The sequence below is a fragment of the Peromyscus eremicus genome, chromosome 16_21 (genome assembly GCF_949786415.1).
Source record: "Peromyscus eremicus chromosome 16_21, PerEre_H2_v1, whole genome shotgun sequence".
Lineage (NCBI taxonomy): Eukaryota > Metazoa > Chordata > Mammalia > Rodentia > Cricetidae > Peromyscus > Peromyscus eremicus.
The window spans coordinates 7,231,707-7,249,889 of NC_081432.1; the positions used below are offsets into that span (position 1 = coordinate 7,231,707).

Consider the following 18,183-nt stretch of genomic DNA (forward strand, 5'->3'; position numbering starts at 1 on the left):
ACAAAATGCTCTAGTGATAGTTACATACCTGTCCGTTCTTAGCAAACAGACAAAAGACAAAAACAAAACAATCAAAAGAAACTTTGAAAATGTTAAAAACCCTCAGAACTCCAAAGGTGAGCCTTTAAGTCAAAACTGTAAGACTGTAGAGTCTAGACTCGGAGTCTAGGCTGGGACCTGAGTTTCTCTGATGTCACTCACCCCTTTTGTTTATTTCTGTGGTTATTATAATGACTGAAGCGTAAAGCTCATAGCGAGTTGAACCCTGAGTCCAGTGTGGCTGTTTGGACTTCAAAAACAATTCAACTAGACAGGGGAGAGACTGGTCTTGTAATGAGCAGCCAACAACAGCTAAGTGAAAAGGAATTACAGCACACACTGGCATCATCCCCACTGTCCCCCAATCTGTCCAGAAACTTCCCGTTGACAGAGCATGCTCATGAATGCTAATTTATTTAATCTTCACAAACCCTCATGGGGTTATGCAGCCTCCTTCTCTCAACTTCCCATGTGCTGAAACACCAGGCCAGAGTAGGGCAGGAAGGAGTCAGGCCAAGGACCCGGTGAGGGCAAAGCCACAGACAGATGTGTCCGGTGTTTTCCCATGGCCCTATGGGGTGCCAGGTACTGCCCATAGCTGTCAGAGTGGGTGTCACATCCGGGGCACTTCACAGAAAGACAGGAGAGTGACTGAGGGGGCTATTTTTATATTCCATTTTCAGATACCGCCGAAGAGCCCATGTGACTCCCAAATCATACCTCTCATTTATAAATGGTTATAAAAACATCTACACTGAAAAGGTGAAATATATCAATCAACAAGCAGAGCGGATGAATATCGGTAAGAGGAATGGACAATTTTGTCTTTTTTTAGGGATGGTTTGATGGCGATCCCAGCCTTCTATTGAATGGATATCACTGTGTTTGAAAATCAAACACTTTTTGTTTTCTTAGATTTTAAAAATTATGTTTATGTGTATGTGACTGTGTGTATGTGACTATGTGTGTGTATGTGGCCGTGGGTGTGTGTGTGTGAGTATGTGACTGTGTGTGTATGTGGCTATGGCTGTGGGTGTGTGTGTGTGAGTATGTGACTGTGTGTGTATGTGGCTATGTGTGTGTATATGACGGTGTGTATGTGACTGTGAGTGCACGTACGTACGTATGGAGAGGGAATTGAATCTCTTGGAGCTGGAGTTACAGGAATTTGTTTTGTTTTGTTTTTTGGTTTTTCGAGACAGGGTTTCTCTGTGTAGCTTTGCACCTTTCTTGGAACTCGCTTTGTAGACCAGGCTGGCCTTGAGCTCACAGAGATCCGCCTGCCTCTGCCTCCCAAGTGCTGGGGAATTTGTGAGCTGCTCTACATGGGTGCTGGGAATGAACCTAGGTTCTTTGCAAGAACTGTACAGACTCTTATCCTATGAGCCATCTTTCCAGCCCCTATGTATTATTTTTTTTAATAGTTGTTTTGGTATTTTGAGTCAGTATCTCCTATAGTCTACACTGGCCTCCAACTCGATGTATAGTTCAGGATGACCTTGAGCTCCTGAGTGTTTGTTCAATCCAAATATTAATTTGATTATTAAAAGTAGGTCATGTTAGCAAAGACCTATGACCTGGTTAAAAAAAACAAAACAAAACAAAACTAGGTAGTTGTGAACAGAGGCCTTTTCTTCCTCTAGAACCATGGCTAATGGCTCTTTCAGCCCTGGGTTCACTGTGTTAGGTGTGGGTCACAGTCCCCGAGTGCTGCTTGATGACCAGAAAAAGCGTAACTGGAACAAGATGAACCCGGGGCTGGGGAGATGGCTTGGCGGGTAACGTGCTTGCTGCCCCAGTATGAGGACCTGAGTTCGAATCTTACAGCACTGGGCGTGTAAGAAAAGTGATCAGCCTGTTCTAAAGACAGGAGTGTTTCTGTCCGTGATGTTGTATTTAGTATGTATGTCACACACTGTGCCTGGCTTATACATAGTCAGTAGTGAATGCATCCCTGATGTGAGGAGGCTGTGCCATAACCAGCGAGGGCCTATCCATGTCTGTGTCTGTAAAGGTCTGGACAAGCTGATGGAGGCCAGCGAATCTGTCGCGAAACTCTCACAGGATCTTGCTGTGAAGGAGAAGGAACTGGCCGTGGCTTCTGTGAAAGCAGATGAGGTACGTTTGCACGTACCCTGTCCCCACCTATTTATTTATTTATTTTGTTTGTTTTTTTGAGACAGGGTTTCTCTCTGTAGCTTTGTGCCTGTCCTGGAACTCACTCTGTAGACCAGGCTGGCCTTGAACTCACAGAGATCCGCCTGCCTCTACCTCCCGAATGCTGGGATTAAAGGTGTGCGCCACCACTGCCCAGCTAATCTCTCCATATTTAAAAAGCACTTTTACAATGTATATAATTCTCACATACTTATTAAAATAACTTATAAAAATCTTTATTTGAAAATTGTATTAAAATAAACAGAACATAAACCTACAGACGAGAGGTGGTAAGACAGCCATCCAGGGACATCCTCTGCCTGGTCTAGAATGTTCCTTTCTCTCTCTCTCTCTACCTAAGCTCTTGCTCTCACTTACCTGTCTGTGGACTTCCTCCTTAACTGTGAGTTAGAGTAAATCTCATCTTTAAGGTCCTTTCATATTCTAATTTTCTAGAGGAGCCAAGCAAGGCTCATCAAAAATAAATAAATAAATAATTTTTTTTTTTAACTGAGTAAGGAAAAGGCTAAAGCGAGGGAGGGTTTATGGAATTAAAAAAGAACAACCCAAAGGCCCTCTCCCATGGTGATAGGACACCTGTGTGGCTCATTTGTGGCTAACCACCTCTTTCAGACTGCTTTCACAATCTGAGTGTCGCTTAGAAAGTGGTGACCTGAGCCTGGACCTCCAGCCAGTTGCTGAATTGGATCGGACTCTAGGGAAGCATTGTTAAGCACTCACCAAACATTAGCTACTTTTAGTAGTATTATTATAGGAGACTCAACATGGCTTCCTACTTTACTCCATTGTACTTGAATTGTTTTAATTATCTAGAAGGTCATAGACTGGAAACACCATTTTTATGAAATCTTACATTTGTTTATATATACTCTTAAGATCAAGGATAGCTCAGAAAATGAAGTATCGCAAGGTACCACTCAGAGGAACTATTTTTAAAGATTTGATTTTTAATCATGTGTATACGTGTGTGTGTGTGTGTGTGTGTGTGTGTGTGTGTGTTCACATGCATGCAATACCCGTGGGAGCCAGAAGAGGGTGTCTGATCTCCTGGAGCTAGAGTTACAGATGATTGTGAGCCACCAGATGTGGGTGTGTTGGAACTGAATTCAGGTCCTCTGTAATAGCCGTCAGTGCTCCTAACTGCTGAGCCATCTCTCCAAACCCCTCCAGGTACTTTTCAGTACCCATTAAAATACAGGTGACTTAGGTGGAGAGCTTTGCTCTTATTTTTCTTGTTTTACACTCTACTAAGTATCTCACAGACACACAGCCATACATTTTACTTGAAAGGGTTTGGTGGGCCCTCTTTACCAGGTGCTGGCAGAGGTCACCGTGAGTGCCCAGGCTTCAGCCAAAGTGAAGAATGAAGTCCAGGAGGTAAAGGACAAAGCCCAGAAGATTGTGGATGAGATCGACAGTGAAAAGGTGAAGGCAGAGTCCAAGCTGGAGGCAGCCAAACCTGCGCTGGAAGAAGCGGAGGCCGCCCTGAACGTGAGCACCACCCCCCTCTCCCTCCTGGGGCAAATCTTACAGGATGCTGGGCTTCGCTATGTGAAAATAACCCTGGAACTCTGTAATCAGGCAGCGGAGTGGAGGAGTTCTTAGCTCTGTTAATAGCCTCACCTGGAGACACGTGTCTCCGATGGCTCTGTTTCCTCGCCTGCAGGCTTTAGTGTGTGCTGTTGCTCCCCTTCCTGAGCCAGCCTTCCCTGGGAACCGAAAAACAGAGCCGGCGGACAGTGGCTTAACCCTGGGGATGGCCAATCCTTTGACACTGAGACATGACACTGTCATCTACAGATTTGTTGGGCTGCACTCAGAGCTATGCTAGGACACATGGGGCTGGGGACCCTCAGGTTGGACATGTCTCCTAAGAGCGTGGATGGATTCAGATTACAGCCTTGTCGTAGACACTCCCCTCTTTAAGACCCTCTGGTAGCTCTCACTTCTCTAAGGATACAGTTACAAGATGGCCTCCAGCCATCCTCCTGCCTCAGCCTACCAAGCAACTTAAACTGTATGTGTGTACCACAGTGCATACAACAGGGACATGGCTCTGGAGGCAGGAGATTGGCCTTTCCTTCTCATGACCACCAAGTTTATTCACATAATCTGGAGTCAGTGTACTTAGTTTTATAGGCCTCCACAGGCATGATAATCCCTCATAGATTCTTGAAGTTTCATGTAGGTATTAGAAATAATACAACATTGATAGTGTTCAGTCTGTCTTGTAGTCGGGACCTTTCCTGTCCCAACCTCCTGGTCCCAAGTAACTGACTCAGAGGCTGAATATGAATTATAAATGCTCAGCCAGTAGCTCAGGCTTGTTACTAACTAGCTCTTACAACTTAACCCATTTCTATTAATCCATGTACTACCCCAAGGTTCGTGGCCTTTACCTCTATCCCATTTTGTGTGTCTGGCTCATTCTCTGTCTGTCTGGCAACTCCTCTCACTCTGCCCTTCTTTATCCCATCATTCTCAGTTTGGCTTTCCCACCTAACTTTATCCTGTTCAGCTATTGGCCAGTCAGTTTGTTTATTAAACCAATCACAGCGACAAGTCTTCACAGTGTACAAAAGGATTTTCCACAGCACTGTCTGTCTATTATTTCTCTAGTATCTGTCTATTATTTATACCTATTTATTCATTCATTCTATCTATCTATCTATCTATCTATCTATCTATCTATCTATCTATCTATCTACAATCTACTAGTCTACCTGCTTCTGTTGTCGCTAACAACCTGACTCCTATGTTTTGAACTTTACCCTCGCTATTTTGTCCCGACATACAGTATGACCCACCCACACAGAAGCACCTGTAGGGTTCTAGAAGAATTGTGACCTCTTACCTTTGGATGTACCTAAATGTCTTCTACCATCTGCCAGGACTGCTTTTCCTAACCTTCATTGCCCAGTCACAACCATCCTTTGAAACTGGGCCCAGTCTTCACTCCTCCAGAGGTTTCCAGTTCTTCTGGGTTCTTCTTTGTTTTGCGATTGCTCTATGCTTCTGTCATGATAGATCCTCCTTTAAAGGAGTTGCGTTTTCTCTGCCTTCTTTGGGAGATTGTGAAGGCAAGGCTGTTTGTGTTTGCCCACCTTGCTTTCTGTAGGAGAATGCCTGTAGCTGTTAAACGGATGAATAAATATATAGTAATCCTTTAGTTCCATGTCTAGGTCACACCCTCCACACCCTTTATGGGCCATGTAATGGCATACGAAAGAGCAGCCATGGAACGGGATGAATCTTAAGATGTTTTATTGATCTTGCTCTCCTTGTCTTCCTTATCTTGGAGGTCAGGTGTATTAGTTACTTTTCTGTTGCTGTGATGAAACACCATGACTGAGACAACTTATAAAAGAAAGAGTTTGTATTTTATAAGTTTAAATTGGGTTTGTAGTCCCAGAGGGCTAGAGTCCGTGGCAGGCAGCTGTGGCAGCAGCTGAGATCTCGCACACCAGTCCACAAACAGGAAGCAGAGAGCACATCGGGAATGCCCTGAGTCTTTTGAAACTTCAAAGCCTGACCCCAAGAACGTACCTCCTCCAACGAATCCTTCCCAAACTGTTCAGACCAACTGGGGACCAAGTATTCAAGCATGTGAGCGTATGGGGACCATTTTCATTCAAACCATCACATCAGGCAATGTCTTCATGTAAATACAGCTCCCAGCTCCTACGTGTATTTTCATAAGCCTTCTACTGTAATAATTTTTCTTGTTTTCGTGGAGTTTCTCCCCCTTCCAGAGACAGGACAGCCCTAAAAATGAAAACTAAAAGGAAGATTTCTGTTATTCAGGGCTTTGTCTGCTTTCTCTTTAAAAATATTTTTTCTTCATCTTCATTGTGTGTGTTGTGTGCATATGTACATATTTTTAGTGTGCATACATATGTGTGCACAGGTATGTATGGAGAGCAGAATTTGACATCAAATGTCTTACTCTGTCACTCTCTATTTTTTGCGGCAGGGTCTCTCACTGAGCCTGGGGCTGATCCGGTTAGATTAGCTGGCCAACAAGCCCCTGAGATCCTCCCCATTGCTAGGATGTAAGCTGTCTAAATGCTGCATACCAATTATGTTAGCGGAGGCCTGGGCAGTGGGCAGTGAGTGATTGATCCTGGAAGTCAGTCAATGAGAGGGCAGCAGAGCAGGAATAAAGGCCAATAAACAGAAACCTGAACCTAACCATGAAGGAGCCATTATGCAAAAACCTTAGAATTTGATCCCTTGAGGAGATAATGTTAGGAACTGGAAGATGAAATATGTTTTGATTGTTTTCTGCTTTGATCGTTTAGAAGTATTAGGTTTCCATATATAAGTCTGTTAATACCACTCAGGAAAAAAATTTGTTCCTGTTCCCCGCTATAGACCATCAAACCAAATGACATTGCCACAGTCAGGAAGCTCGCCAAACCACCTCATCTGATTATGAGAATCATGGACTGTGTGCTGTTACTATTCCAAAAGAAAATCGACCCTGTTACCATGGACCCGGAAAAGCCTTGCTGCAAGCCCTCGTGGGGAGAGTCCCTGAAGGTAAGAAAAGCCTTTGGAAGTCTCGTGAGGTGCATCGGATGTCCCAGGACATGAAGAATCAGCCAGACAGGATGGCACATTGCAACCAGCTACCATGTATTCAAGAGTGAATCTTCAACTTCACGTTATTCAGTATTTTCTCCATCACTGTCATACAAAACCTGTGATAATCACTTTATAAAAAGGAAAGGTTTATGGTTGAAGCACATGGCAGAGGAAACTACTTAACTGAAGCAGGAAGTAAAGGGAGGAAGAGGAGGGGCTGGGGTTCTGGTATCACTTTCTGGTGGTTGGAATGGGAAGGGCTGGAGTTCTAATATCCTTTGTTTCTTGAATGTGAAATGTGCTCCACAGGCCGATACATTTGAATACTTGGTGCCAAGCTAGTAGCTCTGTCTTGAAAAGTCATGTAGACTTTAGGAAGTGGAGCCTTGCTAGAGGAGGTAGGGGCACTGCAGGTGGGCCTTGAGTCTGGCCCCACTTCCCAAGTGCTCTATGCTTTCTGTTCCACCAAGATGCAAGAATCTGAGGTGTCCCGACTGCACACTCCCAATACCATGGAGCCCATAGCTGTCATGCCTTCCTCTTCAATGACAGATCAATTGTACCACACCCTGCAAACTATGAACCATGACAAACCGTTTCTGTCCTTAAGATGCCTTCATCATGCATTTTGTCACAGCAATAGACAGTACCTAGTACACCTTCCAGAGCCGTAACTCCACGATCTAACTTCTTCTCACTAGCTCCTCCCACTAAAGGTTCTACCATCTCCTAATAGCACCATCATTATGGGACAAAGCCTTCCGGATATGGGTATGTGGTGGTTTAAGTAAGAATGACACCCATAGGCCTGTCTATTTAAATGCTTCATCACCAGGGAGTGGAACTGTTTAGAAGGATTAGGAAGTGTGGCCTTGTTGGAGGAGGTGTGTCACTGGAGATTGGTTGGGGTTTCAAATGTCCATGCCAGGCCCAGACTCTTTCTCTGGCTGCCTGTGAATCAGGATGTCGCTCTCAACTACTTCTCTAGCACCGCGCCTGCCTGCCTACTGCCATGCTTCCTGTTGTGCTGATAGCCCTCTGAAACTGTAAGCAAGCCCCCAGTTAAATGCTTTCTTTCATGAGTTGCCTTGGTCATGGTGTCTCTTCACAGCAATAGGACAGTGACCAAGACAGGGTCTTTTTTTTTAAAAAAAATATTGTTTTATTTCTATGTGTTTTGCCTGCATGTATGTCTGTGCATCATGTGCATGCGTGGTGCCCACATAGGTCAGAAGAGGGAGTCAGACGCTTTGGAGTTATGGAGGTTGTGAGCCACCATGTGGGTGCTGGAAACAGAACCCAGGTTCTCTGCAAGAATAACAGGTGTTCTTACCCCTAGAGCCATCTCTCCAGCCTCCTAACATATGGGTCTTTGAGGAGTACTCAAGATTCCAACTGACAACACTATATCACTCAAAATGTACACAGAGATATTTTGAGGTTCAAAACCCTTTAAAAAAATGAAATATGCCAAGAACCAGTGGCATATTAACCAGCTTGGTGTCAGTCCAGCCCCATATCCAGAAGGTGGTCTTGAAAATTGGTGGTATTTAGACACATTTACTGCACAGGAATGTGGATTTTCATATCTCTCTCTCTCTCTCTCTCTCACATATTATGAAATTAGAAAAAAAAATGGCCAGTCTACCAGTTTAGGCTGGCTATTGCCAGTAGGATTGGTTGGTTGGTTGGTATGTTTGGAGTCAGTTGACGCTTACCTCTTCGAAAAAAAATCAGTTGATAACTTACTCTTCTATTTCTGTGATAAGACACCATGACCACGGCAGCTTATAGAAGAAAGGGTTCATTTGGAGCTTACAGTTTCAGATCCTCATGGTGGGGAGCATGGCGGCAGGCAGGCAGGCATGGCACTGGAGCAGTAGCTGAGAGCTCACATCTTGAGATACAGCCACCAGGCAGAGACCGATTGAGAATGATGTGGGCTTTTAAAACCTCAAAGCCTGCCCCCAGTGACACACCTCTTCGGATAAGGCCACACCTCCTAATCCTTTCCAAACAGTTCCATCGACCAGGGACTGAGTGCTCAAATATATGAGCCATTTTCATTCAAACCACCACAGTTGAGAAGTTCATCCCAATGCAGGAAGGCAGGATTTCTTTCCTCCGAGGCTGAGAGATTGCCATGCTCTCTTCCAGCTGATGAGTGCTACAGGATTCCTGTGGAGCCTGCAGCAATTTCCCAAGGACACCATCAATGAAGAGACTGTTGAATTACTGCAGCCCTATTTTAACATGGACGATTACACTTTTGAAAGTGCCAAAAAAGTCTGTGGGAATGTGGCTGGCTTGCTGTCCTGGACACTTGCTATGGCAATATTTTATGGCATCAACAGGGAGGTGTTGCCTCTGAAGGTAAATTTCCCTCCACCCTGTAAATCAGTGCTTGGTAAAATCAATCGTAAGAATTACTGTTAGCAGACAGACTGTGATTTAGACCAATAGAGGCAAATGCTTCTGTAACCATGTTTTAATTTTATTATTTATTTAGTTGTTTAGTTTTGCAATTTTGTAAATTTTTTGTTCCCTGGCTGGCCTGGTACCAGCTATGTAGACCATGCTGTCCTGCTGCTCCTGGAACTCTGCCTGCCTGTGCTTCCCACTTGGATTAATCCCACTGGGAGTAAAGTCGTACACCACTGTGCCTGTTTTTTTTTTTTTCTTTTATGACCTTTCAAAGTTTCTCTTCTTTTTCTTTCTTTCTTTCCTTTTTTTTTTTAAATATCTGGTGCATGCTTCTTGGCAATGCAGGCAACAAAAGCTAACTTGTTCGCGTCAACAGGAAATTAATTTGTTCGGAATAATAAACTGCCCTAAAGGCCAACTTGGCAGGCCTTTGAACGTTCAGAGATTGGGGACTGAGTTTGCTCACGGCATTCCAAACTAAGTTTACGGAAGTTCAGATCAGCACCTGGAAATGTACCCTGATCTCCGTCACTGCATGAAGACCCGTTGTGAAGTGTAGCATAAATAACCAGAGTTGCTTGTGGAAGGAGAAAAGTCAGGGGTCCGGAGATGGCTCCCCCAGCAAGGGCTTGCTTTGCAAGCATAAAGACTGAAATTCGATCCCTAGAACCCATGTGAGGAAAAGTGGGGTAGCTGTAATTCCTGGGGTTCTGTGGCCAGTCAGTGTGGCTGAGTGGGTGAGTTCTGAGGAAGGGGTGAGAGACCAGGTTCCAAAGACAAGATGGATTGACCCCCGAAGAGTAACACCCGAGGCGATCTCTGGCCTCACCTACCCATATTCACACGCACGCACGCACGCACGCACGCACGCACGCACGCACGCACACACACGGGGTTAAGAGGGAAGTTGTTGTGGTCCAAACTCAACACCAGCAGGAAACGGACATTGTCAGGGATGCAGTCAAAGCGTTGGGCAGGAGCCACCCCCAACATATATACATGCACACACATGTTGTTTGCACCCAGTCAGGGCGTCTTCCATGTCTGAGGGGACAAAAATCACCCTCAGGGATTCAACGATGCATAAGATATCCCACCATACCCCCAGGGCTCAAACCCGACCCCCCCCCCGACCCCCCCCCTCCCCCCGCACCCTCACTAAGCTGAAAGAGTTGTAATTGCTTGTTCTGTGGCTAGAAAATGGGTTGGCAAGCATGGCGTTGCCTTTCTTCACTAGAAGACTTTTAAGACATGACTGCCTCTTTAAGCTCGACAGAATTTAAGCTTAAATTCTGAATGAAATAGAAAATAAAGTTTTAATAGAGGGAAATGATGAGAAAACAGCAAATATGCCCCAAATGAAGATACCAAATGAAAACTTACTAGAAATTTAGAATTCAGAGTAAAGGCTCATAAGAACAAAGGTTTTTTTTTAATTAATAAAAAATATGATCCATAGTGAAGATCCAATTATAATGCTTCATGAAAGAAATAAGATAGTGTTGAATTAAATAAAATATAAAAAGGCATGAAAATCCATTTGTATCTTAAGTGGGAACCAACAAAAATACCCTGGTGGCTTGAGACTGTGGCACATGCCATTGGGTCTTGACAGATGTAGGCGTCAGAACCAGCTTCACGTGGTCTATATAATAAGAACCTGCCTAAATAAATAAGCAAACAAGTAAACAAGAAATAAAATGAGATGTTTATCAAAGAACTTCTACCCCAGAGAGCTCTGGCTATATATTAGTGATTAATTATTTTAAAGCTACAAAAAACGGATAATTACCATGTTGTAGGATTTGGGGGGAAAAAAAGCCCAAAACTACTGCAGTAATATTTATCCTTGTATCATTTTAAAAACCAGAGAGAGGAAGAATATGTATAAATGTAGGGGAATATTAATAAATTAAAATGCATTCAAATGGTATAACATCACAAAATCGTATCATCAGTTGAGAAAGCATTTTTTTTTTCTGAGACAGGGTTTCTCTGTGTAGTTTTGGAGCCTGTCCTTAATCTCGCTCTGCAGACCAGACTGGCCTTGAACTCACAGAGACCTGCCTGGCTCTGCCTCTCGAGTGCTGGGATTAAAAGGCATGCGCCACCACCGCCTGACTGAAAAAGCATTTTAAGGGTAGATGGCTCAGCTGTTGAGAGTGCTGGATACTATTTCAGAGGACCTGGGTTTGATTCTCAGCACCTACATGATGACTCACAACCTCAGTTCCAAGGCCTCCAATGCCCTCTTCTCAGACGTACATGTAGGCAAAACACCCAAACACATAGTGATTTTTTTATTTAAAAATATTTTAGGGATGTGGGGCAAGGATTAGAGTCTACTAAGGGAAAAGAGTAAAAATGTCCTTTAGTACCTTCTTAACACAATACTTATATCTAAGAAAAATCAAAGGTTTTTTTTAAAATTCTTCCTTTGCATTGTTGCGTTTTCGGTGTTTCCCATAGTGAACATTAATAATTAAAAGGGGAAAAAATTAATAAAATATCCCCAAGACAGCCTGCCTCCCCAGTTGCAAACACTGAAACAGACGACCTCAGAAGTAGCATCCACTGCAGAAATTCTGTGATTTATGTGATAATTTACAAACTAAAGTCATGAATGTTTCATGGAGCTTGTGTGACTCTGTGTGAACCACTTGCCCGTCTTCCTAAGGCAAACCTGGCCAAGCAGGAAGGCCGCCTGGCTGTGGCCAACGCAGAACTGGGGAAGGCCCAGGCCCTGCTGGACGAGAAGCAGGCTGAGCTGGATAAGGTGCAGGCCAAATTCGACGCTGCGATGAACGAGAAAATGGTGAGTGATCAGAGGGGTGAACTGAGGCTCTACAGAAAGAGCATCATTTGCATTTCAACTAACTGCAGTTTTTAAGCTTATACATAAAAATGCGGACATGCTTGATGGGTACCATGTGATGTTTCAGTACGTGTGTACATGGGATAACATTTAAATCAGGGCACACACTTATCTCAGGTATTTTCGTTTCTCAAATAGCATCTTTCCTTTCATATGTGGAACCTATCTGTGTATCTCTTGCTACCCAATCTTACATCCATCTCTATCTATCTATCCACTCATATCTATTATATCCATTCATCTATCTGTCTGTCTGTCTGTCTATCTACCTACCTACCTATCTATGTATCTTTCTGTGTATCTATCTATTTTATATATATATATATATATATATATATCATCTGTCTATCTCTATCTATCTATCTATCTATCTATCTATCTATCTATCTATCTATCTATCATCTATCTATCATCTATCTGTATCTATCTATCCACACAAATACGCATCTATGTCTATCTGCATATTTCTTTATCTATCCATTTCTATCTATCTATCTATCTATCTATCTACCTACCTACCTACCTATCTATCCATCTATCATCTATTTATAAATGACATAAATGCAGAAGGGAAACTTGAGGTTAAGGGAGGAACAGAACCATCAAAAGGGGAGGGATAACCACAGGGGAATGGATATGAGCAAAATACAATTATATGCATGTATGGAAATGTCATAATGGTAGCACGAATCTGAATTGCTCTTAACAATAAAAACTTGGAGCCAAGTATCGGGGTAAATGCTGAAAAATCAGCAAAGGAGCCAGCCACTAGAAAGATTTCTTACCTCTACCAAATCCTCAGCTTGAAAAGGACTGAGCTTCTGTCTCCTCCTGCCTTATATTCCTCTCTCTGCCCAGCCATATCACTTCCTGTTTCCACCTCCCTAGTGCTCGGATTAAAGGCATGAGATCCCAAGGGCTGGGATCAAAGGTATGTGCCACCACTGCCTGGCTCTGTTTCTCTTTTAAATTGGATCAATTTTGTGTAGCTCAGAGTGGCCTTGAATTCACAGAGATCCGTCTGCCTCTGCCTCCTGAGTGCTGGGAATAAAGGTGTGTGAAACCACTGCCTGGCCTCTAAGGCTAACTAATGGCTTAGCTCTGATCTTCAAGCAAGCTTTATTTGTTAGAACACAAACAAAATATCACCACGCATAATGAGACCCATTATTTTACATACTGACCAAAAAATTAATTAAGGAATAGCATCATTTTTACCTTTATTGTTTTCTGGAAAATATTTACTAAAAATACTACTTTAATTTATACAATATTAGAGTCTTTCTTATAAGATTTCCTCATTTATTTTTATGTAATTAATTGTTTATTTTAGAGACAGAGTTTCATGCACTCTACTTTTTCTCTGCCCAGCCTAACCAAAGATGGTCTTCAACCTCTGATCCTTCTGAACCCCCACCTGTGGGGTGCTGGGATCACAGGCAAGCATTCTACCAGCTGAGCTACATCCCCTGCCCTTTTTACATATGTCTTTGAAATTTTATAAGATTTTAAAAAAAAAACCAAACCACTGTCTCATGAATGAATGATCAAATTGTAATTAATATGTCACTGTATTACTTTCTAACTACATTTATTTTGCAAACTGAGAAGATCCTCCATGTAGTTTTATATGTGAACACGACACACCCCTGCTCAAGTGTTTTGAAGTGTTGTCTGAGCCCTTTCTCATTTCCAAGTGCAGGATCTACTCAATGATGCGGACATGTGTAGGAAGAAGATGCAGGCGGCCTCCACACTCATTGATGGGCTGAGTGGAGAAAAAGTCCGGTGGACCCAGCAAAGCAAAGAGTTCAGAGCTCAGATTAATAGGTAGGAGTTTTAGTCTGGATGGGTTCCCTTCTTAGCCATCCTTCCCCTGCCACCTCTCTGTGATATTGAGACCTAAAATCTACACCATCCACACTTTTCTGAATCCCCCAAGGGCTGCAAACACCTTTGAAGTAGAAAGCAAAGGCCCTTCCGTGCGCGCGCAGCTCTGCGGTGTGTGTTCCTAGCAGGAGGCACACCTAGTGATGTTTGAGCTCACCAGGACCGCCCGACACTCCTCTGGTTTCCTGGGCTTAGCCTCAAGGATTTTGAAAGTGTGCACTGGTCAGGGGAGAAGACTCAGCCAGTGAAGGGCTTGCCTTGCAAAGATGTGGAAAGGCCAGTGTGGTGTGCTGCACATCTGGAATCCTAGAACTAGGAGAGGGAAGAGACAAGTGGATCCCTGGGACTCCCTGGGCACCTAGACAGCCCCCAGCCAAAGAGAAACCCTGTCTCAAAAAACAAGGTGTGTGTGGGGGTTGGCACCTAAGCAATGACATCTGATGTTGACCTCTGGCCAATGTACATGTGTGCTTGCTTGCATGTGCATGCACATACACGTGCACGTACACACATACACACAGGTTCCTGCACACATGAATGTACACACGTATATACAGAGACACACAAAGTGTTTGTCTAAGACAGGCTGTGAATAGGCTGTGCAATTGGAAGAAGGCATGGTCCACGCTTCAGGAAAGAGCTTGCTTGCGTCTCCCTGACCCACCCAAGTGTGACCCCCTCCTACAGTCCTTCCACGTCAGGGGCAAAGACAGCCCGTGCCACATACCCTGTGGCAAAGCCAGTCTGCACCGTGGCTCCTCCGGGGACTTACTCTGAGGAGCGGGCTTTTCTGCAGCTGCCTTGTCTCCTTCACAGGCTCGTAGGTGATGTTCTGCTCTGCACGGGCTTCCTCTCCTACCTGGGCCCCTTCAATCAGATCTTCAGGAACTATTTGCTGAAAGACCAGTGGGAGTTAGAGATGAAAGCGCGGAAAATCCCCTTCACCGAAAACCTGAATCTCATTGCCATGCTGGTGGACCCTCCCACGGTAAGTTTGGCTTTTCTTCGTAATGTTAGAATGTCGGCCCGGTTTTCGTCCTCACCGTCAACAGAAAGTCAAAGAAGGTCTGTTTTAGTTTCCTAAAGTAATTGAAAAACTTTATTTCTACTACTTAATATGGGTTAAATGACTTTCCATTATTTAAAATGTTAACTCGGTTAGGTTTTCCTTCAGAGGTTTGAGGCAAAGGCAGTCACTGCCCAGGTATTAAAGTGTATTATGTGTGTGAATATAATATATATATATAAGGTATTATGTATATAATATATATTACATATTATAGTGTATTAGTTCTTCATTGCTGTGAAAAAATAGCCTAAGAAAAACAAGGAAGGAAGGGAGGAAGGGTTTATTTCGGCTTACAGTTGGAGGATACAGTCCGTCATGACAGGGAAAGCCATGGTGGCGGGAGTGTGAGGCGGCTGGTCACATGGTCAGGAAGCAGGGGGGGAGGGGAGGCTAGTGCAAAGCTTACTTTCTCCTTTTTGTTCAGTGGCGGCGGCGGCAGGGGGGGGCGTGGGGTGGGGCGCGGCGGGGGGGGGGAACCCCAATCCATTGGATGAATGGTGCCACTCACGTTCCCACTGGGTCTTCCCTCCTCAGTGGAACCTCTCAGAGGCCTTCACAGGGAGCCCAGAAGTGTGTTTCCTAGGTGACCACAAACCCAGTAGACTGGCACTCGAGATTAGCCATGGTGGACAGCTGACACCCTAACATGCTCTGGTACCCATGGCTAAGGGCATGCCCGACTTGCTGGGATTTTGATGCCAACGTCGGTTTTCCAACACAACCTGCCAAGCTCCTGTGGTCCTAAGTACTGTCCAGGCAATTTGTATTCAAATCGACTTGCATTTAGGCTTTGCAAATAGGCACCAGTGGCTGCTTCCTGGGGGGAGGCAATGCTTTGAGTTTCCCGTGTTCTGTATTTAAAGGCTGATTTTAGTTCAAACAATGTTAGACTCACCCTTACAGGGAGTAGATTATGTATAGGAGATACACTGGGCACTCTGAGGCAAGGGGGGGCCAGGTAGTCCTCATTAATCTGGGTCTTGGGGGAGGTCCTAGGGGGTCATTTAGCAAAGGTGGACACTGGCTGGTTCACTGGATCTCTAGAGATTTTATTGACTATGACGTAATCCCATCTGAATTTGGGGAAGGAAATAGTCATACTTACATTGCTGAACTACCAACTGTTCAGTTACCTCTCATAGCCTTGTGGGCAGAACCAAAGGCCCAGGAGAGAAGAAGCGCTGGGGCCTGGGGGCTGCCTTCTTCTCTGACATTGGCTTACTTTCATAATCTCCTCTGGAAGTATAAAAAACAGTGGACAGCCTAAGAGGACAAACCTAGCTTTATCCATTAGACTGGGGACCCAAGATTGGGTCTCAGCACCCATGTCGGGAGGCTCACAGTCTTTGTAACTCCAAGTCCAGGGGAAATAAACTCTCTCTTCTGACCTCTGCAAGCTGTGCACTCACATGTACAAAACTATCCCCCACATGTACAAATACTCAAATAAAAACATAGAAGATACATATTTCAGTTTGCTTTCTAAACAACTAGGCATCACTTGGTCCACATTTGCAGGTTGGTTTGGGTCCCTCCCCTCCCCGCTCCCCATTACCATTGTCCCAAGGAGGAAACATGTTCAAATTATTTCCACTTTCCGTTATAAGCGCTCAACTTACTAATGAGCACGTTCCTGCTCTTTGAATGGACACATCCCCATTTCCTCTTCTTCAGATTGGCGAGTGGGGCCTGCAGGGATTACCCGGAGACGACTTGTCGATTCAGAATGGCATCATTGTGACAAAGGCCACCAGATACCCTCTCCTCATCGATCCACAGACTCAGGGGAAAACGTGGATTAAATCAAAGGAAAAGGAAAACGACTTGCAGGTCCGTCTGATCCAGCGTGTGTCTGAACCGTCACATCCTTTCCACGTCTCGGCCGACTCGGCCACTCGTGAGCTTGTCATGGCTTGCTGTCGCTGTAGTGGCTACTTGAGATAAGCCAGTTTATAATGAGAAAGGGTTCGTTGGGACTTGCTATTTGGAAGCGTTGGGTCCGTCACTGGTCAGTTCAGTCGCTTTGGGGGTGAGGCAGCAGCACATCATGGCGGCGGTGTGTGACCGTCCTAGTCACCGTGGCCAGAATGCAGAAGAGGAGAAAGAGACAAGGCTGTGGTGTTTCTGTGGCCTGTAAAGGCATGGCCTGGAGACATAAGCTAATCGCTCTGTACTCTGCCAGCCTCTTACTGTTTCTTTCCTACATCTTCCGGCAGCTCCAAGATGGAAACCAAGTCTTTAAGAACACTTTGAGAACATTCCAGATGTAAACTCTAATGTCACTTTTCTGGCCAGTGTTTGCTCTTTTGTCCTCTTGTGCATCAGCATTTGGGGCAACAGCTCTGATGATGCCATTTCTTTTGTATCCTTTTTGTTTATTTGCTCACTTGTTTTTAGGGTCAGGGTCTCTCGGATCCCGTGCGGACCTCAGTCTTACTATGTGATCAAGGATGACTTTGAACTCCTGATCCCCCTGCCTCTACCTCTCCCCTCTCTTTCCATTCTTGATCTCACTCTCCCTATTTCTTTTCGCTTCCTGGCATCATTACTGTAGCCAGTGGAGAATGTGGCTTTTGTTCTGGACTTTGGGTTTGGGCTAATGGGAAGGCCGCAGACATAGTGTCCCCTCAGCTGATTTCTGCAGGGGTCACCCAGGTACTGGCACCGTACAATGCACCCATGCCCAGCATTGCCTGTAGAGCCTAATATGGTGTTAGTTTTAGACAGGGGTTAGACATGGCCAGGAATACAACATTCCTGGCTCCTTTGGGGTCATGTTACTATTGGTCAGCTAGCGATATGGACTGTTCAGTGTTTCCTAGATCCTGTTCCCAGAATTCCTCATGCACCATGCATTTTTAAAATGCATTACTTATGTGTGTGTGTGTGTGTGTGTGTGTGTGTGTGTGTGTGTGCCACAGTGTACATATGGAGGGCAGAAGACAACATGCAAGACTCAGTCTCTCCCTCCACCGTGTGGGTTCCAGAGATAGAACTCAGGTCATCAGGCTTGGCAGTAGCCTGAGCCATCTCCTTGGCCCTAGTACATATATATGTATATACATTGAGATGTGGTCTGACTTTTCGTAATTTTGCTTATATTATTTTTACTGATCAGAGT

General features: G+C 44.5%; 1 protein-coding gene across 1 annotated transcript in view; it reads left to right on the forward strand.

The window, feature by feature from the left end:
* The window catches only part of Dnah8 (dynein axonemal heavy chain 8), a 239,804-nt gene that overhangs the window by 129,558 nt on the left and 92,063 nt on the right, over positions 1-18,183 (forward strand). Inside the window, 9 exon segments of the mRNA XM_059282134.1 lie at positions 723-841; positions 2,054-2,157; positions 3,532-3,708; positions 6,592-6,759; positions 8,962-9,177; positions 11,906-12,043; positions 13,806-13,933; positions 14,810-14,981; positions 16,737-16,892. Of these exon segments, the coding sequence (XP_059138117.1) occupies positions 723-841; positions 2,054-2,157; positions 3,532-3,708; positions 6,592-6,759; positions 8,962-9,177; positions 11,906-12,043; positions 13,806-13,933; positions 14,810-14,981; positions 16,737-16,892 (1,378 nt within the window).